The sequence below is a fragment of the Staurois parvus genome, unplaced genomic scaffold (genome assembly GCF_062004578.1).
Source record: "Staurois parvus isolate SC_StPar_1 unplaced genomic scaffold, SC_StPar_1.0 ptg000254l, whole genome shotgun sequence".
NCBI classification, from domain to species: Eukaryota; Metazoa; Chordata; class Amphibia; order Anura; family Ranidae; genus Staurois; species Staurois parvus.
In genome coordinates, this window is record NW_028318050.1 from 305414 (window position 1) to 326944 (window position 21531).

The window sequence follows — 21531 nt, forward strand, 5'->3', positions numbered from 1 at the left end:
AAGAAGTTATCATCCGCGTTCACTGATTTCAGGGATTCCAGTGGGACAGTTTCTGAGATGCCGGAGAAATTGTTCAAATATCAATGATTTTAGGATGGAGGCTCAGGACCTCTATAGAAGATTTAGGGAAAGAGGATATTCCCATTCCCAAATTAGAAATGCTCGGAGACGGGCATATCAAACTGACCGCGAGGACTTACTATCCTCTAAAAAGGATGTGAAGGCCAAGTTGAGTGATCAACCTGTTAGAATGATAACCCAATTTGGAGCCCAATGGCAAGATGTAAAATTGATATTAGAAAAACATTGGAAGATTTTAACTCAATGCCCCAGATTGAGTAAGATTGTAGGCGAACGCCCCCAGATGGTAGCGAGAAGAGCACCAAATCTTGGTGATCTCCTTATTCATTCAGATTATCAACCATTAAAACAAACTACATGGTTAAAATCACGTACTAAAGGGATGTTTAAATGTGGAAAATGTCAAATTTGCAAATACGTGGATCGTACGGATTCCTTTCATGATTCAGGAAATAATACTCATTATAAAATTCAGAGTCTCATAAATTGCTCTACAGTAAGAGTACTATACATCTTAACCTGTCCCTGTAAAAAGATGTATGTAGGTAAGACCAAAAGACAACTTAAAGTACGAATAGGTGAACATCTTAGAGATATTAGATCAAATGAACCTGATAGTAATCTTGCCCAACATTACGTTAAATATCATGGAGGCAAACTGGATGGTACAAAAGTAAAAGGTTTCTATGCATTGCACTTTCCACAGAGGAGAGGTGATTTTGACAGAGAATTGCTTAAAAAGGAAAAATATTGGATCTATAAACTTGATACATTGCACCCTAAGGGGTTAAATGTGGAATGTGATCTCCAAGTATTTTTGGAAAAATAGTTATAGCTATGTACCTCATTATTGCCATGTGGTGGTTAATTTGTGGAATCTTTGTTTTCACAAATATGTCATTTAATCCTTAAAAAAGTATATGAGTATATGGAAACAACTAAAACATTATGGATGATCTCGAGCTATGAGTTTAAATATAGCCCCAAACATAATGTATTAGGACGGTATGTTGAACTAATTTCTTCCTATGTACCTTCTTTCTTTAATAATTATTATACCATAGGATGGATATTTAAAAATTGGGGTATTTCTGTTGAAGTGACCCTTAATGAGAATTTTCAGGTTATATTGCCATCTTGTGGTATATCATGGTAATTCATAGGGGTGTTTTTGATAATTTGACTCAGTGGATAGACTTGTTGATTCTCTGATTAATATCGCCACCTTCTGGTTAGAATGTGATGGGTGCTTTAGTTGACGAATATATTTAACTCATGATTTTTTGATCAGTATAGGCATCGTAAAATTACTAAAGTCTCTCCCCTCTCTGTTGTCTCCGGATGTCTGTCTTTTTAATTATATTCAACAATGACCAGCAGCTGTGCTAAGTATTTAGCCTTTTCTTTCTTCCATTGGGAATAACTGCAGGTTGGTGTTTTGCATAAATGGGTGGGTCTCTACCCACTATAAATAGGAAATTGAAATGCGGTTGTTTCATTGGTCCTGACGAAGCTGAGTGAGATACGCCCATCGGCGAAACGCGTTGACGTCATACGTCAGATACGTCACTTCCGGTCATGCGCACTAGGTGGAACGCACGCTGACCCATAAGGAGGAAGCCATCTTCACAAGCCATGAGGCAAGCTTAAGCAGCACAAGCGCCGAGAAGGGGCTGGAACCCGCGGTATGTCGGCGGATGTCAGCGGTGGTTCCTTGGCCGCCTTGGCCCTGTATGGCAGTACCTATGAAGGACTTCTCTTTCATTCCCGTTATCCATAGCACAGGTGGTGAGTGGATCGTTACAGGACATTAGATATATGGTCCTCTGTGAACTATATGACCTATATATCTTCCATAGAGTGTAAACTCTGTCAGTGACTTCCCACATATTGTTTGTTTCACTACAGGATGGGGACATCATGGTGCCTTGTATAGGAAACAAGATATACCACCATATATATTTCAACAGGCAGAAGAGTCTGTGGGATGTGTCTTGTTTTTTCTTAAAAAAGTGGTGTATAGTCCACATGCAGTGGTGAAGAAACCATTTTAAGCAGAGTGCTGCTGTGTGCATCTTTTCCTCCACCCTGGAAATAAATGGGGCATATTCCCATCCAAGAGCTCTAGGAAACAGCTATCTACATTACAGATGAATGGGCCCCAACCACTTGTGCCGGCACAGGAATGTATTGTATAATATATTTGACATTTATGTCTTCCTTCATACAGGCCTGAGGCTTGCTACTCTCCTTTTTGACGCATATTGTGCTTGCTCTATTGCATATATGTGATATACACATTTACAGCATAATTTTTGGATTCCTTGATAAGGATTTGCCATTATGGTTACTGCTTAATTCCTTATATCCTCTATTATGGTATGCCCATGGCATAATTTTTGGATACACCTCCCTAGGGAAGTGTTCACCTGTGTGTTTGTGCTACAGGGACACTAGACTCATGTAGCCATTTTCCCTGTTGCACATACATTTAGACCGGTTCTGGTGTCATTTTAAATGGTTTTAGGTCTGTATGTATTGTTTCATACTGAGGTGATGGTAAACCAGGGCGAATGCCCATATGTCATATTTATATTTGTGTAATAAAGCATAATTTTTGGAAATTATTTCCTGAGTGTCACGTTCTGTTCATTATGTAGCCGCTTTCTGTGAATCTCTTTTCACAACCCTTCTTTTTTGTATGCCTCCACCGCCACCCTGCGCCATGTGTCTCTGTCGTCTGCTCACGCTGCTGACGGCTTCCGCTTTTTAACCTAGGCCTGTGTATGGCCTTCAATTGAAGCTGCTTCTGCTCCGCCACTCTGCCATTGGACTCTTGATAGTCGTCTCCCCACGCTGCTGCTGGGGGGACTTTTTAAAATAGGCCTCTGCATGGCCTTCAATTTTAGCTGCTTACGTTCCGCCACTCTGTCATGGGCCCCTGTACCGCCTCCTCATGCTGCTGCCAGGCCTGTAATCTGCCATGGGCCCCCGTACCGACTCCTCATGCTGCTGCCAGGCCCGTAATCTGTCATGGGCCCCCGTACCGACTCCTCATGCTGCTGCCAGGCCCGTAATCTGTCATGGGCCCCTGTACCGCCTCCTCATGCTGCTGCCAGGTCCAGAGTGTGTCATGGGTCCCTGTACGGCCTCCCATTGCTGCTGTCTCCATCGCCACACTCTGCCATGTGCAACTTTCAGGTCTCCTCACACTGCTGGTGGGTTCCATTTTGTCATAGGGTGCTGTATGGCCTCCCATTGCTGCTGCCTCCACCGCCACACTGTGGCTCCACACTCTGGTTTTGGCCCCGTGACTGCCCAAATAAGTGAAGTGTGCGGTGATTCTAAGATCGACGGCACTCATCTGCATGTCATACTGACTGACAGTATTATTTCTCTTCCCCAGCAGACTCCAAGGGCATTTAAATTAAAGGTACAGTGTTCTGCACTAATATAAAGGCTCTCTGAAGCCTAGAAACACCCTTTTTATAAGTTAAATTCGCAGCGAATATATTCGCCTCGAATCGAATTTATTCCGCGAATTCGGCGAATCAGCCGAATCGAATTTTTGAATAATTCGCTCATCTCTAATTATAATGTACCATCAAAATCAATGGCCATGCAATTTCTAGGATGCAGCTGACCAGGCTGTGCAACATCCTGGAGTGCTTTTTTTTTTGTGTGGGGGGGTCACCTTGTAAACCATACCAGACATGCCCCTAAGATATGGGTTTGGTAAATAGTAAGTACATATCCTTTGTTTATAAACAGTGAGAAACCAGCAGGAAAATGTAATTTATATACGGGCCATTTAAAATGGTTCTAAAAGCTGAAGGTTTCTCACCTTCATGCATTCTATACAAGGATTCTATGGGAGGGATTGTAGTGCAAAAGAGTTTGACCATATAATAAAGAAAACAATTTAATTAAATAAATATAAATAAATCTGAAAATAACATTTAAAATCTGGCAAGCTAAAGGAAAGAAATGACAGATGTGAATTTCCCACCATGGAAGGAAGGAGCTTTTCACTAGATTATATGGGAGGAGTTACAGCACAAAGAGCTTGAACAAAGTAGAGCTCAGACCATTAGACTTGGGGGTGGTTACAGTGTAGCTTTTTCAACCCCTGATGGCAGCTGAAGCGCCAATGTCCAGACACCAGGGGCGGACTGACCATTTGGAAACTCGGGCATTGCCCGAGGGCCCGGAGTCAGTAGGGGGCCCCATGAGATGCCCCTGGTTCCTTTTTCATAGGCTTTTTTGAGTTTGAGCAAGGACACAGGGGCCCCGTGATCCCCTATTGCCCGGGGGCCCCATGAGTTGTCAGTCCGCCCCTGCCGGACACTAAGCAATATTTATGACTTCTGCCACTCAAATAATACAGAAACAATACAATATCAACAATAAAAAATGATGGTACTTCTAATAATAGTAATCACTAAGCAACCTGGACTGGATGATCTAGGTGTTGCAGCCCACGTAAGATCAGCCAATCTTGTAACTGCACAAACAATGAAAAACAAAGGGTGCAAATGCCTAGTGCATTATCCCCAACACTTTATTGAAAGGCAAAAAATATAAATTATACTCACAGAGCCATTGTGAATACCAGCTTTGTAAAAAAAAAAAAAAGAAAAACGAAAGGCAAGCCCATGGATAGAACTCCTCAGGTTCAAGTGGATGATGACACAGAGTGATGCATTTCTGCTTTGAAGAAGGGGCTTTGTCCACCAAAATGTGTCAGCTGGTGTCATCATCCACCTGAACCTGAGGAATTATATTGATAGGCTTGCTTTTGGATCCTGAGTCTTTTTTTTTATATAATGCTATTATTCACAAAGGAGTATAATATTCACTATATTGCCAAAAGTATTGGTCCACCTGCCGTTACACGCACATGAACTTTAATGACATCACAGTCTTAGTCCGTAGGGTTTAATATGGAGTTGGCCCCGCCCTTTGCAGCTATAACAGATTCAACTCTTCTGGGAAGGCCGTCCACAAGGTTTAGGAGGGTGTCTATGGGAAGGTTGGACCATTCTTCCAGAAGCACATTTGTCAGGTCAGGCACTGATGTCGGGGGAGGAGGCCTGGCTCGCAGTCTCCGCTCTAATTCATCCCAAAGGTGTTCTATGGGGTTGAGGACAGGACTCTGTGCAGGACAGTCAAGTTCCTCCACCCTGAACTGGCTCCTCCATGTCTTTATGGACCTTGCTTTGTGCACTGGTGGGCAGTCATGTTGGAACAGGAAGGGGTCATCCCCAAACTCTTCCCACAAAGTTGGGAGCATGAAATTGTCCAAAATGTCCCCTTCAGAGTTCCCTTCACTGGAACTACGGGGCCAAGCCTAACCCCTGAAACACAACCCCACACCATAATCTTCCCCCACCAAAATTTACACTTAACACAATGCAGTCAGGCAACCCATTGAATTGCCAGTCAGAGAAGCCTGATTGGCTACTTCAGAGAACATGTCTCCACTGCTCTAGAGTCCAGTGGCGGCGTGCTTTACGCCACTGCATCCAACACTTTGCATTGCACTTGGTGATATAAGGGTTGGATGCAGCTGCTCGGCCATGGAAACCCATTCCATGAAGCTCTCTACGCACTGTTGTTGGGCTCATCTGAAGGCCACACCAAGTTTGGAGGTCTTTAGCTATTGACTCTTCAGACAGTTGGTGACTTCTGCACACTGTGCGCTTCAGCATGCGCTGACCCCGCTCTGTCATGTGACGTGGCCTACGACTTGGTGGCTGAGTTGCTGTTGTTCCCAGTTGCTTCCACTTTGTTATAATCCCACTAACAGTTGAGCGTGGAACATTAAGTAGCCAGGAAATACGGATGGACTTATTGCCCAGGTGGCAACTTATCATGGTACCACGCTTGAATTCACTGAGCTCCTGAGAGGGACCCATTCTTTCACAAATGTTTGTAGAAACAGTCTGCATGCCTAGGGGCTTGATTTTATACACCTGTGGCCATGGAGGTGATGGGAACACCTGAATCACATGATTTGGAGGGCTTACCCAATACTTTTGGCAATATAGTGTATATCTTTTAACTTGCAACAACGTTCTGGAGATAATTCACTAGGCATTTGGCCCTCTATTTTTATTGTTTGTGAAGTTGCAAGATTGCCTGATGTTACGTGGGCTGCAACACCTAGATCACCCAGTCCAGGTTGCTTGGTGATTACTAGTATTAGTACCATAATCAGCGTCTCTAGTAATTCTTAGCATTACAATGTGAGGTTTCCATATCTTTACACTTTAATGTCTATATCAAGATAAAACCTGTCTTGCCTCTCCATTTTATATTGCAGCCTAACTAAACTGCCTATATACTGTCCTGCCACTGAACAATATTTGTCGCTATTGTCCCCCAAAAAATACACCCTACATTTTTATTGCACGATAAAACCTGCCTCATATCTCCCTGTAATATTGCTGCCTAACCTAGGTGCTTATAAAGTGTCCAGTCACTGGACAATATTTGTGACTGCTGTCATTCAAATAATACCTTCTATTGAATAATCCTATTAAAATGCTCATGTACTCTCCTGGCATTGCCCAATTTCTCCCTAACACATACCTAAAGCCTATATTTGGAATTGTTAGGAGGGAGTTAGGAGTGGTTTTGTGCATTCTGTTTTGTCATTTTAAGACAATGCAGTGTTAATGTAATAATTGTGCTATTAAACTATTCTTCAACTTGCCAATTTCTGCATAGTTGAGGGATTTATATTTAGTTTTTTTAAGAGGTACCCTTCCTATAGCTTTTAGATCTATTGAACCTGCTACTTTCACCATTCAATTCAATTTTTTCAGCAAAACTGACTGTTTTACAAGTTACATTGAATTATATTTACTTAATCCAAGCTAAAATTAAAAAATCAATCCATAAAGAAATGTACTGACCAGTATGGTGTGGCCTGTAAAGAGCCCTGACCTCAACCCTGGTGAACACGTCCTCCATACTTCTCTCAGGACATGTACACTTCCCATCAGATTCATTTTTAACAAAATGGATCAGGACCCTGATTTCTTCCATGCCTGCTAGAGTTAATTTTACACTATTCACTTATCAATAACAGCAAAGGGAAGAAGACCTTACTAATGAACACAAAGAAACACAAAGATATTTTTGGATCGTCTTGTGTCATGAGGCTGCAGTGAAATCTCGGCAGTGTAATGAGACCCAGGAGGGAAATGACTGGAGATCTCAGGAGGCTTCTAAATGCTTATATGCACAATGAGATGGTGCTGGGTGGGGGAGAACCTGTGTGTCCACTGTACCTGATACTCCCATCTCCTCTATAGAACTGGCTGAAGGAACCGAACCAACACAAGATCTGATAACAAGACATCTACAGGATACATTGTATCTGTCTAGGACAGGAAGGTGTTGGCTGTTTTATCCATGAAATATTCTTCTACAAGGTGATCAATCCTTCCTGACCTGTACAGTGTTGTAATGCTAGATATTCCTCCTCTCCATCCCCTGTATTCCCATACACAGACCCCACCCATCCTCAATAAGGGATTCTGAATATACAGGTGAGTGGTTACAATGTGTCTTCTCACACTTTCCTGGTATATTCTGCTCTGCTCCCACATCAGTTTGAATGGTGAAAGAGAATTCCAAAAATCTGATGACTCCAGTCTGTATATTTCTCAGAAAAGGGGCCCCGTAATGATAAGATGTTCAGGAGATGTTACATTTTTCCTGTACAAGTCATAAAATCAATCACACTTAGCTTTACACTGACCTCTATGCCAATGGCTTGCTAAAGGCACATTCAACAACCCTCCTCTCTAGAACCTTCCTAGGAAGAGACTTAATTTCCTCTGTCATCACACGCCATTGCCAAACCATTTTCAGACATGGGGAAACATAAGCCGGGAACTTACCATGTTGGACCCTCAGGCTTTTCACTGGTCCACCATGCTCCCAGCTCCGCAGAAGAGGCCTAAACCAGGACTGAAAAATACCAACCCACCCAGGCGGTTCCTCTGCCAGCATGCTACCAAAATTATGTTTCAAAAACATCACAGAAAAAAAAAACACCGGGTTGACCATACCTTGGCCACCCATCCACCTAGAAAGGAAGGTTACAGACCTTTTAATTGGGTTAAGTTTGTTCCCCCATAACAGCTAGAAGAAACAACTGTAGATGCTCACATAGAGAGACACTGGAAAAACACAGAAGGAGCTGATATACAGAAATACTGGGATCAGGTAAGTTTTAATCAAGTCAATCCTTTCCCTGTAAAAGAGTTTCCAATCCTTCCAGCTAGCAACCTTGGCATCGGCATCTTGTAGCCTGCTTACCCAATTTGTAAGGTCGGAATCACCAGGACCAAATCTGATGCCTAAAATCCGTCTGGCCCAGGAAACTTCTTAATGACAAGCTTATCAATAGCTTTAACCACCTCATCTGCCGTGATATCCTCTGTCAAACTCACAGAACTGCCATTTCCCAGTCCTGGAGTAGAGTCCATAAAACCCAACATGCTCGCCCAATCGAAGTACTTCCTACCCAGGAGGTCAGCATAATATGACCTGGAGGTTTCCAGGATCCCCAACTTGGACTTTTTCAGGGAACCCGTACTGTCAACCAGGCCTATAACTGACTTAACTGCTCTACCTTGTTTGCAATTCTGGTAAGGGTCGGGTGAGCGATATTTTCCATAATCCCTTTCCAGAACCAAAGAGGCATGCCTGTCATATTGACACTGCCTGAGCAAGAGTTTAACCTCAGAGATCGCCCCTGGATCTCCATTATTTGAGACAAGCCTATCAAGCTTCCTCCGCAGACGCTGGTAGGTGACATACTTCTCAAGCTGTTTATTTCTTCCTATGGCCTTGAAAAGCCCAACGATCCTTCGTTTTGAAAGCTCCCACCACTCTGACTTACTGCTGCAAAAGTCCATGATTGATACCTGTGCCTCCTCCATGTCCAAACAAAAAAACTCTTCCACCAAAGCTGATTGGTTATGCATGGCCTCAGGGCACCAGTTGCACGAATGGCCAACCTTATCACAAAGATTGCACCTAATGATATTACAATCCTTAGCCAGATGCCCCAGATTCTGACACAGAAAGCACTTCATCTCTGGACATGAGGAGGCAAAATGACCCCGAGAACCGTACTTATTGCAGAGCTTGGGCTGTCCAGGGTAGAACACAACAATCCTATCCTTCCCAATGAAGGCTGAGGAGGGCAGATGCTGTACCACATTCCTGCACACATACATCCTCATCTGCTCCGACCACCCACCAATGAATATCCCCCCTCTCATCCACAATCTTCTTCAGAGGGGTCAGTAGCTCCCCAAAGCTCCTCAGCCAGACAGCAAAGTCAGCAGAAGGGATTGACTCATTCCTTACTAGAATGGTGACAATCTTAACTAGAGGTTGGTGTGAGACAAGCCTTGGGATGAGTCCCTTCCACTCTGGCAGACCCCAATACACATGCTCATGCTTCTCCCAGAAAATATCAAGAGACTCGGGGCGCACAAAGGACAGGTCATACTCATAGGAGCCCACTGGGCTGATCAAAGCAAAGATGTCATCAGCCTTAAAACCCATCACCAAAATCCTGTCCACCACCAACTTCCTGACAGGGGGAGCACCCCCACCTTCCCATCTGAGCTGCACCACATTCTGTAGCCTGGAGGATAGGGGTGCAGATGGCAGACCTCCCCCCAGAGCTTACAGCCTGATGTGACCCCCTCCTCCCAGCCAGAGCCCTAGCATAGGTTTTATTTGCAGCATGAGACATACCAGACCTTAAAGCTGCACCCTGCACATTGGTTGCAGGAGCCTCGGAACCCCCGCTCTGCAAACTACCATCAGAGGCTGCAGCAGTCAATCCATCCACTAGCACACAGGCATTCCCCGTTCCAGCATTGCAAGCACTTTTATCATTCACATTTTTCCTTTCACTTGTGGCACTACTGCTCCCAGCAGACCCACTCACACCAGATGGTCCTATCTCCCCATCCCAGAACGTACTCCTCTTAGGCAAAAGCCTTCCACTCCTGGTCACTCTCTCCTGGGTTTCAGCAACACCTTTCCCAGTGCAGCTGACATTTTCCCTCCCACCATTTTGTGCTGCATTTGCAGCCATCAGCAGGGATTGTCCAGACAAAATTTCAGTTTCCACTTTTACCTTCCCCCCAGCAGAGTCCATAGTCACAGGTTTCTTGATAGCAGATTCAACAGTCACTGAATTCCCAGTCTCAGCAGAGTGCAGTCCTGCAGGCACAGTAGCCATCTTCCCTGCAGAGCTCTGTGCACACACAGGAGGATTTCCCTCCAAAACTCTGCAGTGCACATGGTTGTCCATACTGGAGTCCAAACTGTCACTTTTACAGGACCAGGTACAGAGTCCTCACCATCATCCTCATCTGCAGAGTCCTCAGAAAACCAGAAGGTTCTTCCACATGGGGGAGACTCCATCTCTGTAATAAAGTTCAGCAGCCCTCCACCATTTTCCTCTACCTCCTGTGCTGTTCCTCCAGCTTGCTGGGGAGGGAGGGAGGCAGAGGCTGACCTTTCCTCTGGTGAAGCATATCCTAAGGAGGAGAGGATAAAAGGGGCAGCATACAGGACCCCCTCCTCGCTCTCCACCCATACTGCTACCGCTGATGCTGGATTTTACTGGTGTCTCCCTTCATTTTCTGGAACCTTTCCTCATTCTGAAACTTCTCCTTGAATGCTCCGCTCTTTTCCTTCAATGTTTTCACCAAATTATGTTGCTGCTTGATGGCGTCCTCCTAACCTTTCAGCTCCGGCTTCAGACTCTGCCGCTTGCTGCTCCATGCCTTATCGTGTAAAACTTTCTTTTTCTTGTACTCTGCTTTCAGGTTCATCAGCTTTTCCTCCTCCTTTGCAATTCTCAGCAAATAGTCAGCAACCTGCTATCTGAAGACAGGGAGGGATTCCCCTCCTTTAGGGCCACAGCCAAGGTCTTCTGGTGTAGGTGAAGCTTGGGAGCGCAAGCTGGGTCCCTCAGGGGGAACATGGCCTGAGCCTATCCCTAAAGAAACCATGTTTCTGGGGCCAGGCAAGTAGGCCTTCCCCCTAGTGTCTGGAGAGGGAGAGCAACTACACAAGCTACCTCTCTGGTGCAGAGACTGATGTGACTGTGGGGAGGGGACATTAGAGTGTAAGCTCCTCTGGTACAGAGACTGATGTGACTGTGGGGGAGGGGACATTAGAGTCTAAGCTCCTCTGGTACAGAGACTGATGTGACTGGCTCAGTGATCTCTGTACAGCACTGCGGTATATGTCAGAGCTATATAAATATATAATAATAATAGTGTGTGAATGTGGGGGAGGGGATATTAGAGTGTAAGCTCCTCTGGTACAGAAACTTACGTCAGTGGTTCAGTGTTCTCTGTACAGCCCCGGGGTATATGTCAGAGCTATATACGTAAATGTATCATAATATTAGTATGTGACTGTCGGTGGAACTTTGGGGTGTAACCTCCTCTGGTACAGAGACTGACGTCAGTGGCTCAGTGTTCTCTGTACAGCCCTGCGGTATATGTCAGAGCTATATAAATGTATAATAATAATAGTGTGTGGGGGGGGACATTAGAGTGTAAGTTCCTCTGGTGCAGAGACTGATGTGACTGTTGGGGAGGGGACATTAGAGTGTAAGCTCCTCTGGTACAGAGACTGATGGGACTGTGGGGGAGGGGACATTACAGTGTAAGCTCCTCTAGTACAGAGACTGATGTGACTGTGGGGGAGGGGACATTACAGTGTAAGCTCCTCTGGTACAGAGACTGCTGTGACTGGCTCAGTGTTCTCTGTACAGCGCTGTGGTATATGTCAGAGCTATATAAATGTATAATAATAATAGTGTGTGACTGTGGGGGGGGGGGCATTAGAGTGTAAGCTCCTCTGGTACAGAGACTGATGTGACTGTTGGGGAGGGGACATTAGAGTGTAAGCTCCTCTGGTACAGAGACTGATGGGACTGACTCAGTTATCTCTGTACACAGCTGCGGTATATGTCAGAGCTATATAAATATATATTAATAATAGTATGTGACTGTGGGGGAGGGGACATTAGAGTGTAAGCTCCTCTGGTACAGAGACTGATGTGACTGTGGGGGAGGGGACATTAGAGTGTAAGCTCCTCTGGTACAGAGACTGATGTGACTGGCTCAGTGTTCTCTGTACAGCACTGCGGTATATGTCAGAGCTAAATAAATGTATAATAATAGTGTGTGACTGTGGGGGAGGGGACATTAGAGTGTAAGCTCCTCTGGTACAGAGATTGATGTGACTGTGGAGGAGGGGACATTACAGTGTAAGCTCCTCTGGTACAGAGACTGATGTGACTGGCTCAGTGATCTCTGTACAGCGCTGTGGTATATGTCAGAGCTATATAAATGTATAATAACAAAGGCTTTCTGACTCTGGGGGTCATTGTTATAGAATGATCTTACTGTGTGAAATGACCATGATTCTGGGAACTGATTATGAAGCACAGACTTGTATTAGGCTCTGATCACTATCTGCCCATTGTATGCACTGAGATGTATAAGAAATTCTTCAAGCTGCAGCTTGGCTATGGTAGAATATGAAAAGGATCCAACGTTCACATAACAAAATGTTTATGTTCTTTTTTTTTTCCAGTGAAGCAAATGAGCCAAAAATTTTGATTTTCAATTTTTTTATAATTTGGTACAAAATATTAACACTGAGCTAACATTTAAAATTCACTAACTACATTTTATTTGCTTTTAATGAATTGATGTAAATGATCCTTTACAGCCTAGTGACCAGTGTCTTCTCCAGTACAATGTCTTCCTGAATCCTCACATTACCGCTCCCTCTCCTAGTGAATTATTTGGTTCTGATGGGAAATCAAACTTCTCAGTCTGAATTCATTTTGCTTGGCCTGTCAGACCTCACATATTCTCAGGTCTCAGTATTTCTGCTGATCCTCCTCATCTATGTAGCCACATTGGTTGGGAATCTTCTCATCATTTTCCTGGTGGTCTCAGACTACCACCTCCACACCCCCATGTACTTTTCTCTGGGAAACCTATCAGCTTTAGACATCTTCAACTCCTCCATTTCCACATCTCATGTGTTTTTTGATGTAATTACTGAAAACAGGCTGATTTCATACCCAACTTGTATCACCCAGGTCTTCCTCTTCATTTGGTTTGGCAGCACTGAGTTCTTTATACTTGATATTATGTCCTACGATCGCTATGTTGCCATCTGTCATCCTTTGCATTATACAACCATGATAAGCATTCACTTGTGTGTTCAGCTAGCGTTCTTTTCCTGGCTCTTCAGATTTATATGTTGCTTGGCACACACGTTTTTGGCACTAAGACTGGCCTTCCCTGACCCCACCACTATCCCAGGCTTATTCTGTGAGCTATATCAGCTTCTTCAACTTTCATCTTCTGACACATTCCTCAATTATTTACTTTTATATTTTGATGCTGTAAGTTTTGGAGTCCCTGGGTTTTTCATTACTTTCCTCTCCTATGTCTACATTTTCAAAACTATCCTGAAAATGAAATTGAAGGATGGAAGACGGAAAGCTTACTCCACCTGCAGTTCTCACCTCACCGTGGTCTTCATCTTTTTTGGGACGAGTATTTTCAACTACTATCAACCCAAAAGTGAGAATTCTCTGGCAGGCAGATTGATCTCTTTATTTTATGCAGTGTTCACCCCTCTCCTAAACCCGCTTATATACAGCCTGAGAAACAGAGACCTAAAAGGAGCTCTTCAGAAAATTCTACCCAGAAAAGGCACCATGTCCTGAACTGTGCAACAATCATTTTATTCTCAGCACTGGTTGTATTTTGAACTTGTTTGTCAGGTTTTCATTTTAGATGAAGTGAGATTTGTAATTCTAATAAATGCTGGCTTACATGGTCTCAGGTAGATATTTAAGCTCACTAAAGGTTTCATGTTTAATGCTAACTGCATAACCATGTGTCATAAAACAGGTTCTCTTGGAGTGCTTCAAAATGATGTGTAAATGATTTAGATATGACTATCTAGTATATGGCCCTTCTGTTTATGTCTGGAGGTGCCATCCTTGTTTTGAAAAACTGTCCTGATAAAATGACAAACTTTTTTCCAATGGGTTATCAATTTGCACTATTAATGTCCTGCTTTACTGTCATTGTGGGGTATAAATATTGTGTATTCTGCACAATCCATGTTCACAGGAATGCTCACAAATGTGCCAGTTGGGGATAGGCTGCTGGTTAACCTTTTTTTTTGTTGGGCTTCAATTTATTTTGCCAAGCTAGTAACAAGACGCCAGGTTAGGAATGGCTTAGGGCATACTTTTCATTTTGTTCCAGAGAAACCTGCCTGCTCAATGCTAAAGCCAGAGATGACATGATGACTACAAATGCATGTCATCACTCTTGCCCTCTTCCCTACTGGAATTGACATAAGGTAAACCTCTGTCCACCCCATGTAATGTTTTCATCCCTAGCACTTGAGGCTACTGATTTTGTATATTGGGGTAGAGGTGGAAAGAGAGGAGAAGAAAGGATGAGGAGGAATACAGCCCTTTTGCTGCCCATCTCTAACCTTCAGGTGATGCTCCCACTGAGCTGGTGAACACTTATTTGTTTCTCCATACATGCGGTACCCGAATGACCAATGCTATTACCACACTTGAGACACTTCAGAGACTACAGTGTGATCTTCAGCACCTGTAATGAGAAAGGTTAATACTGCTGAACTCTGGGGAATGGATTGGAGGATAAAAGTGACCTATACCCATGGAACTCCAGTGGAATGAAGCAGCATCCCCCTCCACTTTTTCCACAAACTGTTGCCCCGGGATGACATCCTGACACTTTAATGTTGTTCCATTTCTACTCTACAATAGTTGGTACCCAGGAACAATCAGAGAGTTTGTTGTGATCATTAGAACCAATTTGGCAATTCAGCTGCAGAAGCATGAGTACCAATTGGTTCTTCCTGCATGTTTTCCCCTCCATCTATTCCTCTGTTACTCTCCTTCTCAACCTAAGATGCAGTTAATTGATGTGAAGTCTCTTGCAGCACGTAGCTGATGCTGTGCTCAATTAATTCAGCTAACTTTTTAATGCCAATTTGTGGGGCAATGCCATGAGTAGCTGTGGATGAAAAGAAAGAACAGTATGCTTTTTCAGATGATGATGACTTCACACAACTCTTAACCTTGGGAATAAAGAAGAAGGATGAGGGAAGGCTTGGTTAGCCACTTCACCACAGCCTTCATGTGCTCTAGCTTTACAGCATGCACACTGTCCAAAAAGAGAGATGGCGAGGTAGCCATTGACACCATCAGATGTTCTTCCAGGGCAATGCTTCACTCCATAATAGCCAAGAGGTTCCTCTGGCTCAAGCCATGTGTCAAGGATGTCTCTTCAAAGCAGAGATGGTGCAAGATTACCCTTTGACAGAAAATGTTTACTGGTGCTAAATTAGAGACTGTAAACTCCAGAGTAACAAAAAGGCAAGTCTTAGTTTCTGCACCAAGATAGAAAGATGAAGCATTCAAATCCATTCAAGAATAGGCTTCAGCCACAGAGGTCCAGAGATTCCAGAACTTTTCACCAGGGATGAGATACAAGGAAGGCTTGGAGAGGCACCCAGTTAACATTAATGAAGGCCTAAAAACAGAAGACTTTGGATATACTGCTGGACCCGGCAAAGTCTTTTTGACAATCAGAGCAGCCAGGCTGTTGGAGTGGGGGGACAGGCTAGACCACTTTTTTGGAAGTCTGGGAGAGTCACTGCAAAGACAGATGTGTGTTGTCTATGGTTAAGCAAGGGCACTTGGACTGCACTTATTGTTTGTGCATCTTCCTCCAGCCAATCCTTTCACACCCACTAGAGTTCCATCTTCCCCTCAGAAGACAAAGATCTTATATCAGTACATCAGAACAATACTGGTTCAATAGGCTATCGTCCAAGTGCCATTCCTGAAAAGATTTACTGGGTTTTATTCTACGCTCTTCCTGGTTCAAAAGGAGAACAGCAGTTGAAGCCCTGTAATAGACCTCAAGAGGCTGAATAACTACTGTATATCTTTCTGGAGAGGTTCAAAATAAAGTTGATACAGATCATTGCACAAGTGGTTCAACTAAGAGATTGCATGCTCTTAGTGGATCTGCAGGATGTGTTGATCCTACCATCTTGGGTTGGCAGTGGGTCCAGTCCAGCTACAGTCCTGCTGCCTCACATTCGGTCTCTTTACCTCTCTGAAAACCTTCACCAAGGTCCTGGTGGCAGCCCTGGTGCCCCTCAGGGATAAGAGACTCTGAGTCCATAATTATTTCGATAATTTTCTCCTCTTCGCAGCAAAGATCAGTTAGTCACAAACAGTACTTACTACAGGCTCTACAGTCATTCTGCTGGACAAAAAAAATTTTGGAAGAGAAACCCAGAAGTTGGTGAACCTGGGTGCTATCTTCAACACGGACATGCCTCCACAGAAGATAAGGTCTGTCAGGACGAATGTGCACAGAACAACCTCTTCTATTATCCTATCAATCTCCCAATGTTTAAGCCTGTTAGGCACAGTTGTTAGCGTGCATTCCCATGGTTCCATGGGTTCACTGGCACTTTCAACAGTTCCAGATGGGCATTTTATGCTCAATGGAGGAGACATTACCTGAGGTAATGGATTTCAATATCAAACTATATGATGAAAAGCCTGAGAAGAGAGTCCCTTGCGGCCATTAGGACCATCAAGCTGCATCACAAGTACAACAGATGCAAGCAAGAGGGACTGGGGAGCTGTCCGTGTTCAGGGGAAGAGGAGGTTCAAGTCAAAAGGAATGGTGTCCAATGTCCTAGAGGTCAGGGACAGGCACACACTTGCTTCACTTGCCTCCAATATCAGATGGAGATCAGTCTTGCTTAAGAAGGACAAGACTATGGTGGCCTACATTCAGAGATTCTTATTGAGATTCCTAACTGAACAGATCTCAGTAGTAACCATCCTGCCATATTGGGTATGCAAGGGCTTGGTTTCCTATAGCTCTCCATTTTAGTACTCGGGCTCTGATTTCCCTGCAAGACCTACCCAATATTCTGTCTCAAGGGGACTGTTTTCACTGAATCTGAGCAAGCTCTGTCTACATGCACGGCTGTTAAAAGAAGGAGGCAGGAGAGCGCTTAGGGTGCTTGTCAGAAGTAATTACTACCAGGAAACTGTCCACCAATATCTATTCAAGGATCTGGGACAGATTTATCAAGTTTGTGTCAGGAAAGGGCTTTTTACCTATCACTCCCTCTGCTTCACAGATAGTGGATTTTCTTAGGTTAGACCTTGGTTTGGGGCTGAATTCTTCGCAGCCATCTCAAGTCACAACTAAAGCCAAGTGGGCAGAATACTCTCTGATAAATGAGTTTCTTAAGGCAATTCTTAAAGTGCGCCCTCCTAGGAAGAGGATGTTTCCCCAATGGGACCTGTTGGTCTCTCTAAGCATCCTTTTGCCCCTATGGAGCAATGCTCACTGTGGAACATTACCTTCAAAGCAGTCATCCTTGTGACAATTACCTTGGGAAGGGGGGTATCAAAGTTAAAGGGCCTGGGAGTTTCAGAGTCCCATATTACATTCTTCCCGGATAGAGTAGAACTGCGCCCAGTGTCCCAGTTTCTTCCCAAGGTAGCCTCATCCTATCACCTTCTGGAAACCCGGGCTTTGCCATATTTTACAGCCAGGAGCCCTACAGGAACTGAATATCTCTATAACTTTGAAGCGATGCTTCTTAGCCACAGCTTCACTTTACGCATTTCACAGACTTTTCCTCTTACCTAGTGGTAAAAACAAGGGGAAGGAAGCCTCCTCATAAACACTGGTGGCTTGGATTGTGAAGCTTATCCAAAGGGCATACAGAGCAGCAGGTATCTACCTTCCAGGGGTGGTGACAGCGCACTCAATGAGTGCAGTAGTGGCATCATAGGTGGCCTATTCTAACTTCTCCATGGAGATTTTTGCAGAGCTGCATCTTGGTCTTCACATTACACCTTTCTAAAGCACTACATCGTGAACCTGGGAGCCCTATCCACAATTGATTTTGGGAGTAAAGCGATGTCTCTATTCATTAAAATGTATGTTTTGGGGCATCTACCCACTCTTTCAGCTGGTTATTTATCATAGGTATCATATGTTGGTGCCAAGAAATTTTAAAAATTGTATCAAAATACTTACCATAATTTTCCTTTCCTGGCACCACTCCATGGCAGCATACCTTCACATCCTCATTAGTGAGAATGCCAGAGCTGTTTGCAGTATTTCCTTTATGCTATTCACTGGTCACGAGGGAGGAGCTAAAGGCAGAGCTCAATCATAGGTATGCTGCCATGGATTAGCAACAGGAAAGAAAAATTATGGTAAGTATCTCATACAGTTTTCAATTTTGTCACTGATACACACACACAAAAGGAAAAAAGTAGTCATACAAAAACTGGTGTTTTTTTTTTAAATTTCAGTGAAGGCAGGTGGGCTTACACTCCACTTTTCCCAACCCCACAAACTGCAATTCGCTGCAACATATCAGTAGCGATTACAACATTAAATATATGTATGTATAGCTCTTTAGTAGATTGTACAGGAGAAAAAATCCACCAAAGGTATAATAAATACATTTCATGTGTAAATTAAAAATTATGAATTCAAGCCATTCTTAAATATTAGCACACAATTACTACATTCACCTCTGCTGTTCGAACAGTCAATGAGATTTTTCCTCCTCTACAAACCAGTTCAGTACCCCTTGATGTTTCCAATGAGGACCTAGAATGAGGCTCCCTGAGGAATTGAGATTGACCTACGTTTTCCTTGCATGGAGATAAGGGCTTTGCTCATAAGAGTACTCTAACATACAACTTGGTCATTCACCACCTTGCCAAATGTAAGATGATTCTTTTTGTATTCTTTCATCTTTTCAAATATTCATATACGCTACAAAAAATATAATCTACATACTGACTATAAGGGCTTTCCTGCCTCTTCCCTTATTTTTCTGGGGTACCCCTTAGAGCTCCTTTCCCTTTTTTTACCTTGTACATCTTTGAGGACCACAACTTGCAAACACTATAATGCTCTGCAATAGTCCCCTGGCAAATTCACTATCCCTAGAAGCCCTGTTAGCTTTCAAAACCATCAAAAACAATCACTTGCCACAATTTTGTATCCCAGCAGAGGTCAGGTTCAAGGCTTTGGATGTTTACTCAATGCATGCTTGTACATTTTGGCTGAGCAATTCCCACCAAATCTGCCAAAAGTTCAGACTGAATCTGAATCTCTGTACAGACAACCATTGCTTCCTCTGGGATCACAACCATGCAGCTCCTCAATCCTGGATGAACTAGTATATCCTCTGATCCTGCACCTTAGTGTACCACTGTAATTTTGTTAACCACAGTAGCCAGCTGTAGGTTATCCACATGACCTCCTAATTTTTTCAAAACAATCAACACTGGAGTTGATGCACCTGTCACAGGTAGCTCGTGGACTGGGACTTCTTCTTTCTAGACTTTGGCCTTTAACATGCCCAGCTTGGTTGCAGATAAAACACTGTCAGATATTCAGAGGTGTAGGTATGAATGCCAATGCAGGTGGCTGTAAAGATGCAATTTTGAGGGAAATAACTGTAAATAATGGTCATGGGAGAGGTGTTTTGTGCATATCCAAACTTGTGGAAACATATCAGGGAGGACCCATTTATGTTCCAGAATGACTGTGCCCATGTGCATAAAGCCAGCTTCATAAATAAATGGTTTGACCAGTTTGGTGTGGAGGAACTTGTGTGGCGTTCACAGAGCCCTGACCTCAACACAAGAGAACACATGCGCCATACTTCTCTCAGGACATGTACACTTCCCTGCAGTTTTTATTTCATGCACACTGGACGTTTTTACAGCTGCTGTTTTTGGCTTTTGACGGTTTTTGATGTTTTTTTCTACAGCTAGTAAACCCCCCAGAATGTTATCCTATGTGTCCGTACACACACAGACTGTAATCAATGTTTTTTGGCAGGGATGTTTTGTGGCTGGAAAAAAAACCAAGAGTAGTGGGTTTCTAGATGAGTTTTTTAGCTGAAAAATGATGCAAATCTGAGTTTTTGGATGTTATTTGACCCCCCAAAATTTTTTTGCTAAACAATGCAAATGAGGAAAAATGCAGGAAAACACGGCAAAAAGCGTCTAAACGCCACTAAACGCTAATGCAAAAACATTTAAAAAAGCTGAAAAACTAAGTTTTTAACGTAACTTTACACTGCTAATGTTACCAGCGTTATCAAAACACCCCCCAGTGTGCATGGAGCCTAACAAAATGGATTAGGACCCTGATTTGTCCCATGCCTGATAGAGTTAACTTTACATTATTCACGTATCACTAACAACAAAGGGAGGGAGACCTTAATAATGAACACAAAGAAATGCAAAGCTATTTTTGGATCGTCTTGTGTCATGAGGCTGCGGTGAGATCTCTGCAGTGTAATGGGACCCAAGAGGGATATGGTTGGAGATCTCAGGAGGCTTCCAAATGCTTTTATACATGGAGAGATGGTGCAGGGTGGGGGAGAACCTGTGTGTCCTCTGTACCTGACACTCCCATCTCCTATATAGAACTGGCTGAAGGAACCCGACCAACACAAGATCTGATAACAAAACATCTACAGGACACATTGTATCTGTCTAGAACAGGAAGGTGTTGGCTGTTCTATACATGAAATATTCTTCTACAAGGTGATCAATCCTTCCCGACCATTATACAGTGTGGTAATGCCAGATATTCCTCATCTCCATCCCCTGTATTCCCGTACACAGTCCCCATCCATCCTCAGTAAGGGATTCTGAATATACAGGTGAGTGGTTACAATGTGTCTTCTCACACTTTCCTGGTATATTCTGCTCTGCTCCCACATCAGTTTGGGATGGTGAAAGAGAATTCCAAAAATCTGATGACTCCAGTCTGTGTATTTCTCAGAAAAGGGGACCAGTAATGATGAGATGTTCTGGGGTTCAATTGTTGTACTACAATTCATAAAAACAATCACACTCAGCTGTACACTGACCCCCCCCCCACTACCACCACCCGATCATTGCTGCTATTCCTTCTTATCATTTTACAGATGAGACAATTCTGGATTCATATCTTATGGAGTTCACAGAATTCACAAACTCCAATTCACCAACTTTGTCCTCGGCTACTGAACCCGACATATTATAATAATACTCAGGGGGATTTATATTACACAACCACAATCATCTCTCTCTCTGTATTGTTCATTGCTTGTCTTTACCTGTGTATTGTCTGTTGTACCTGAACTAATTTGAATGATAATCTATTTATTTTTTTAATAAATAAGTAAATTAATTATTTAATCAATACATTTTTTTTTTATTACTGAATGTAAAGTATACAGAGACTG

General features: G+C 43.4%; 1 protein-coding gene across 1 annotated transcript; it reads left to right on the forward strand.

Moving 5' to 3' along the window:
• Positions 1 to 12823: 12823 nt before the first annotated feature.
• On the forward strand, positions 12824 to 14007 carry LOC149459549 (olfactory receptor 1f45-like). The gene has a single exon (XM_089680976.1). The coding sequence runs from the start codon at positions 12965 to 12967 to the stop codon at positions 13892 to 13894; it is 930 nt and encodes a 309-aa protein (XP_089537102.1). The 5' UTR covers positions 12824 to 12964; the 3' UTR covers positions 13895 to 14007.
• The last annotated feature ends 7524 nt before the right edge of the window (positions 14008 to 21531 follow it).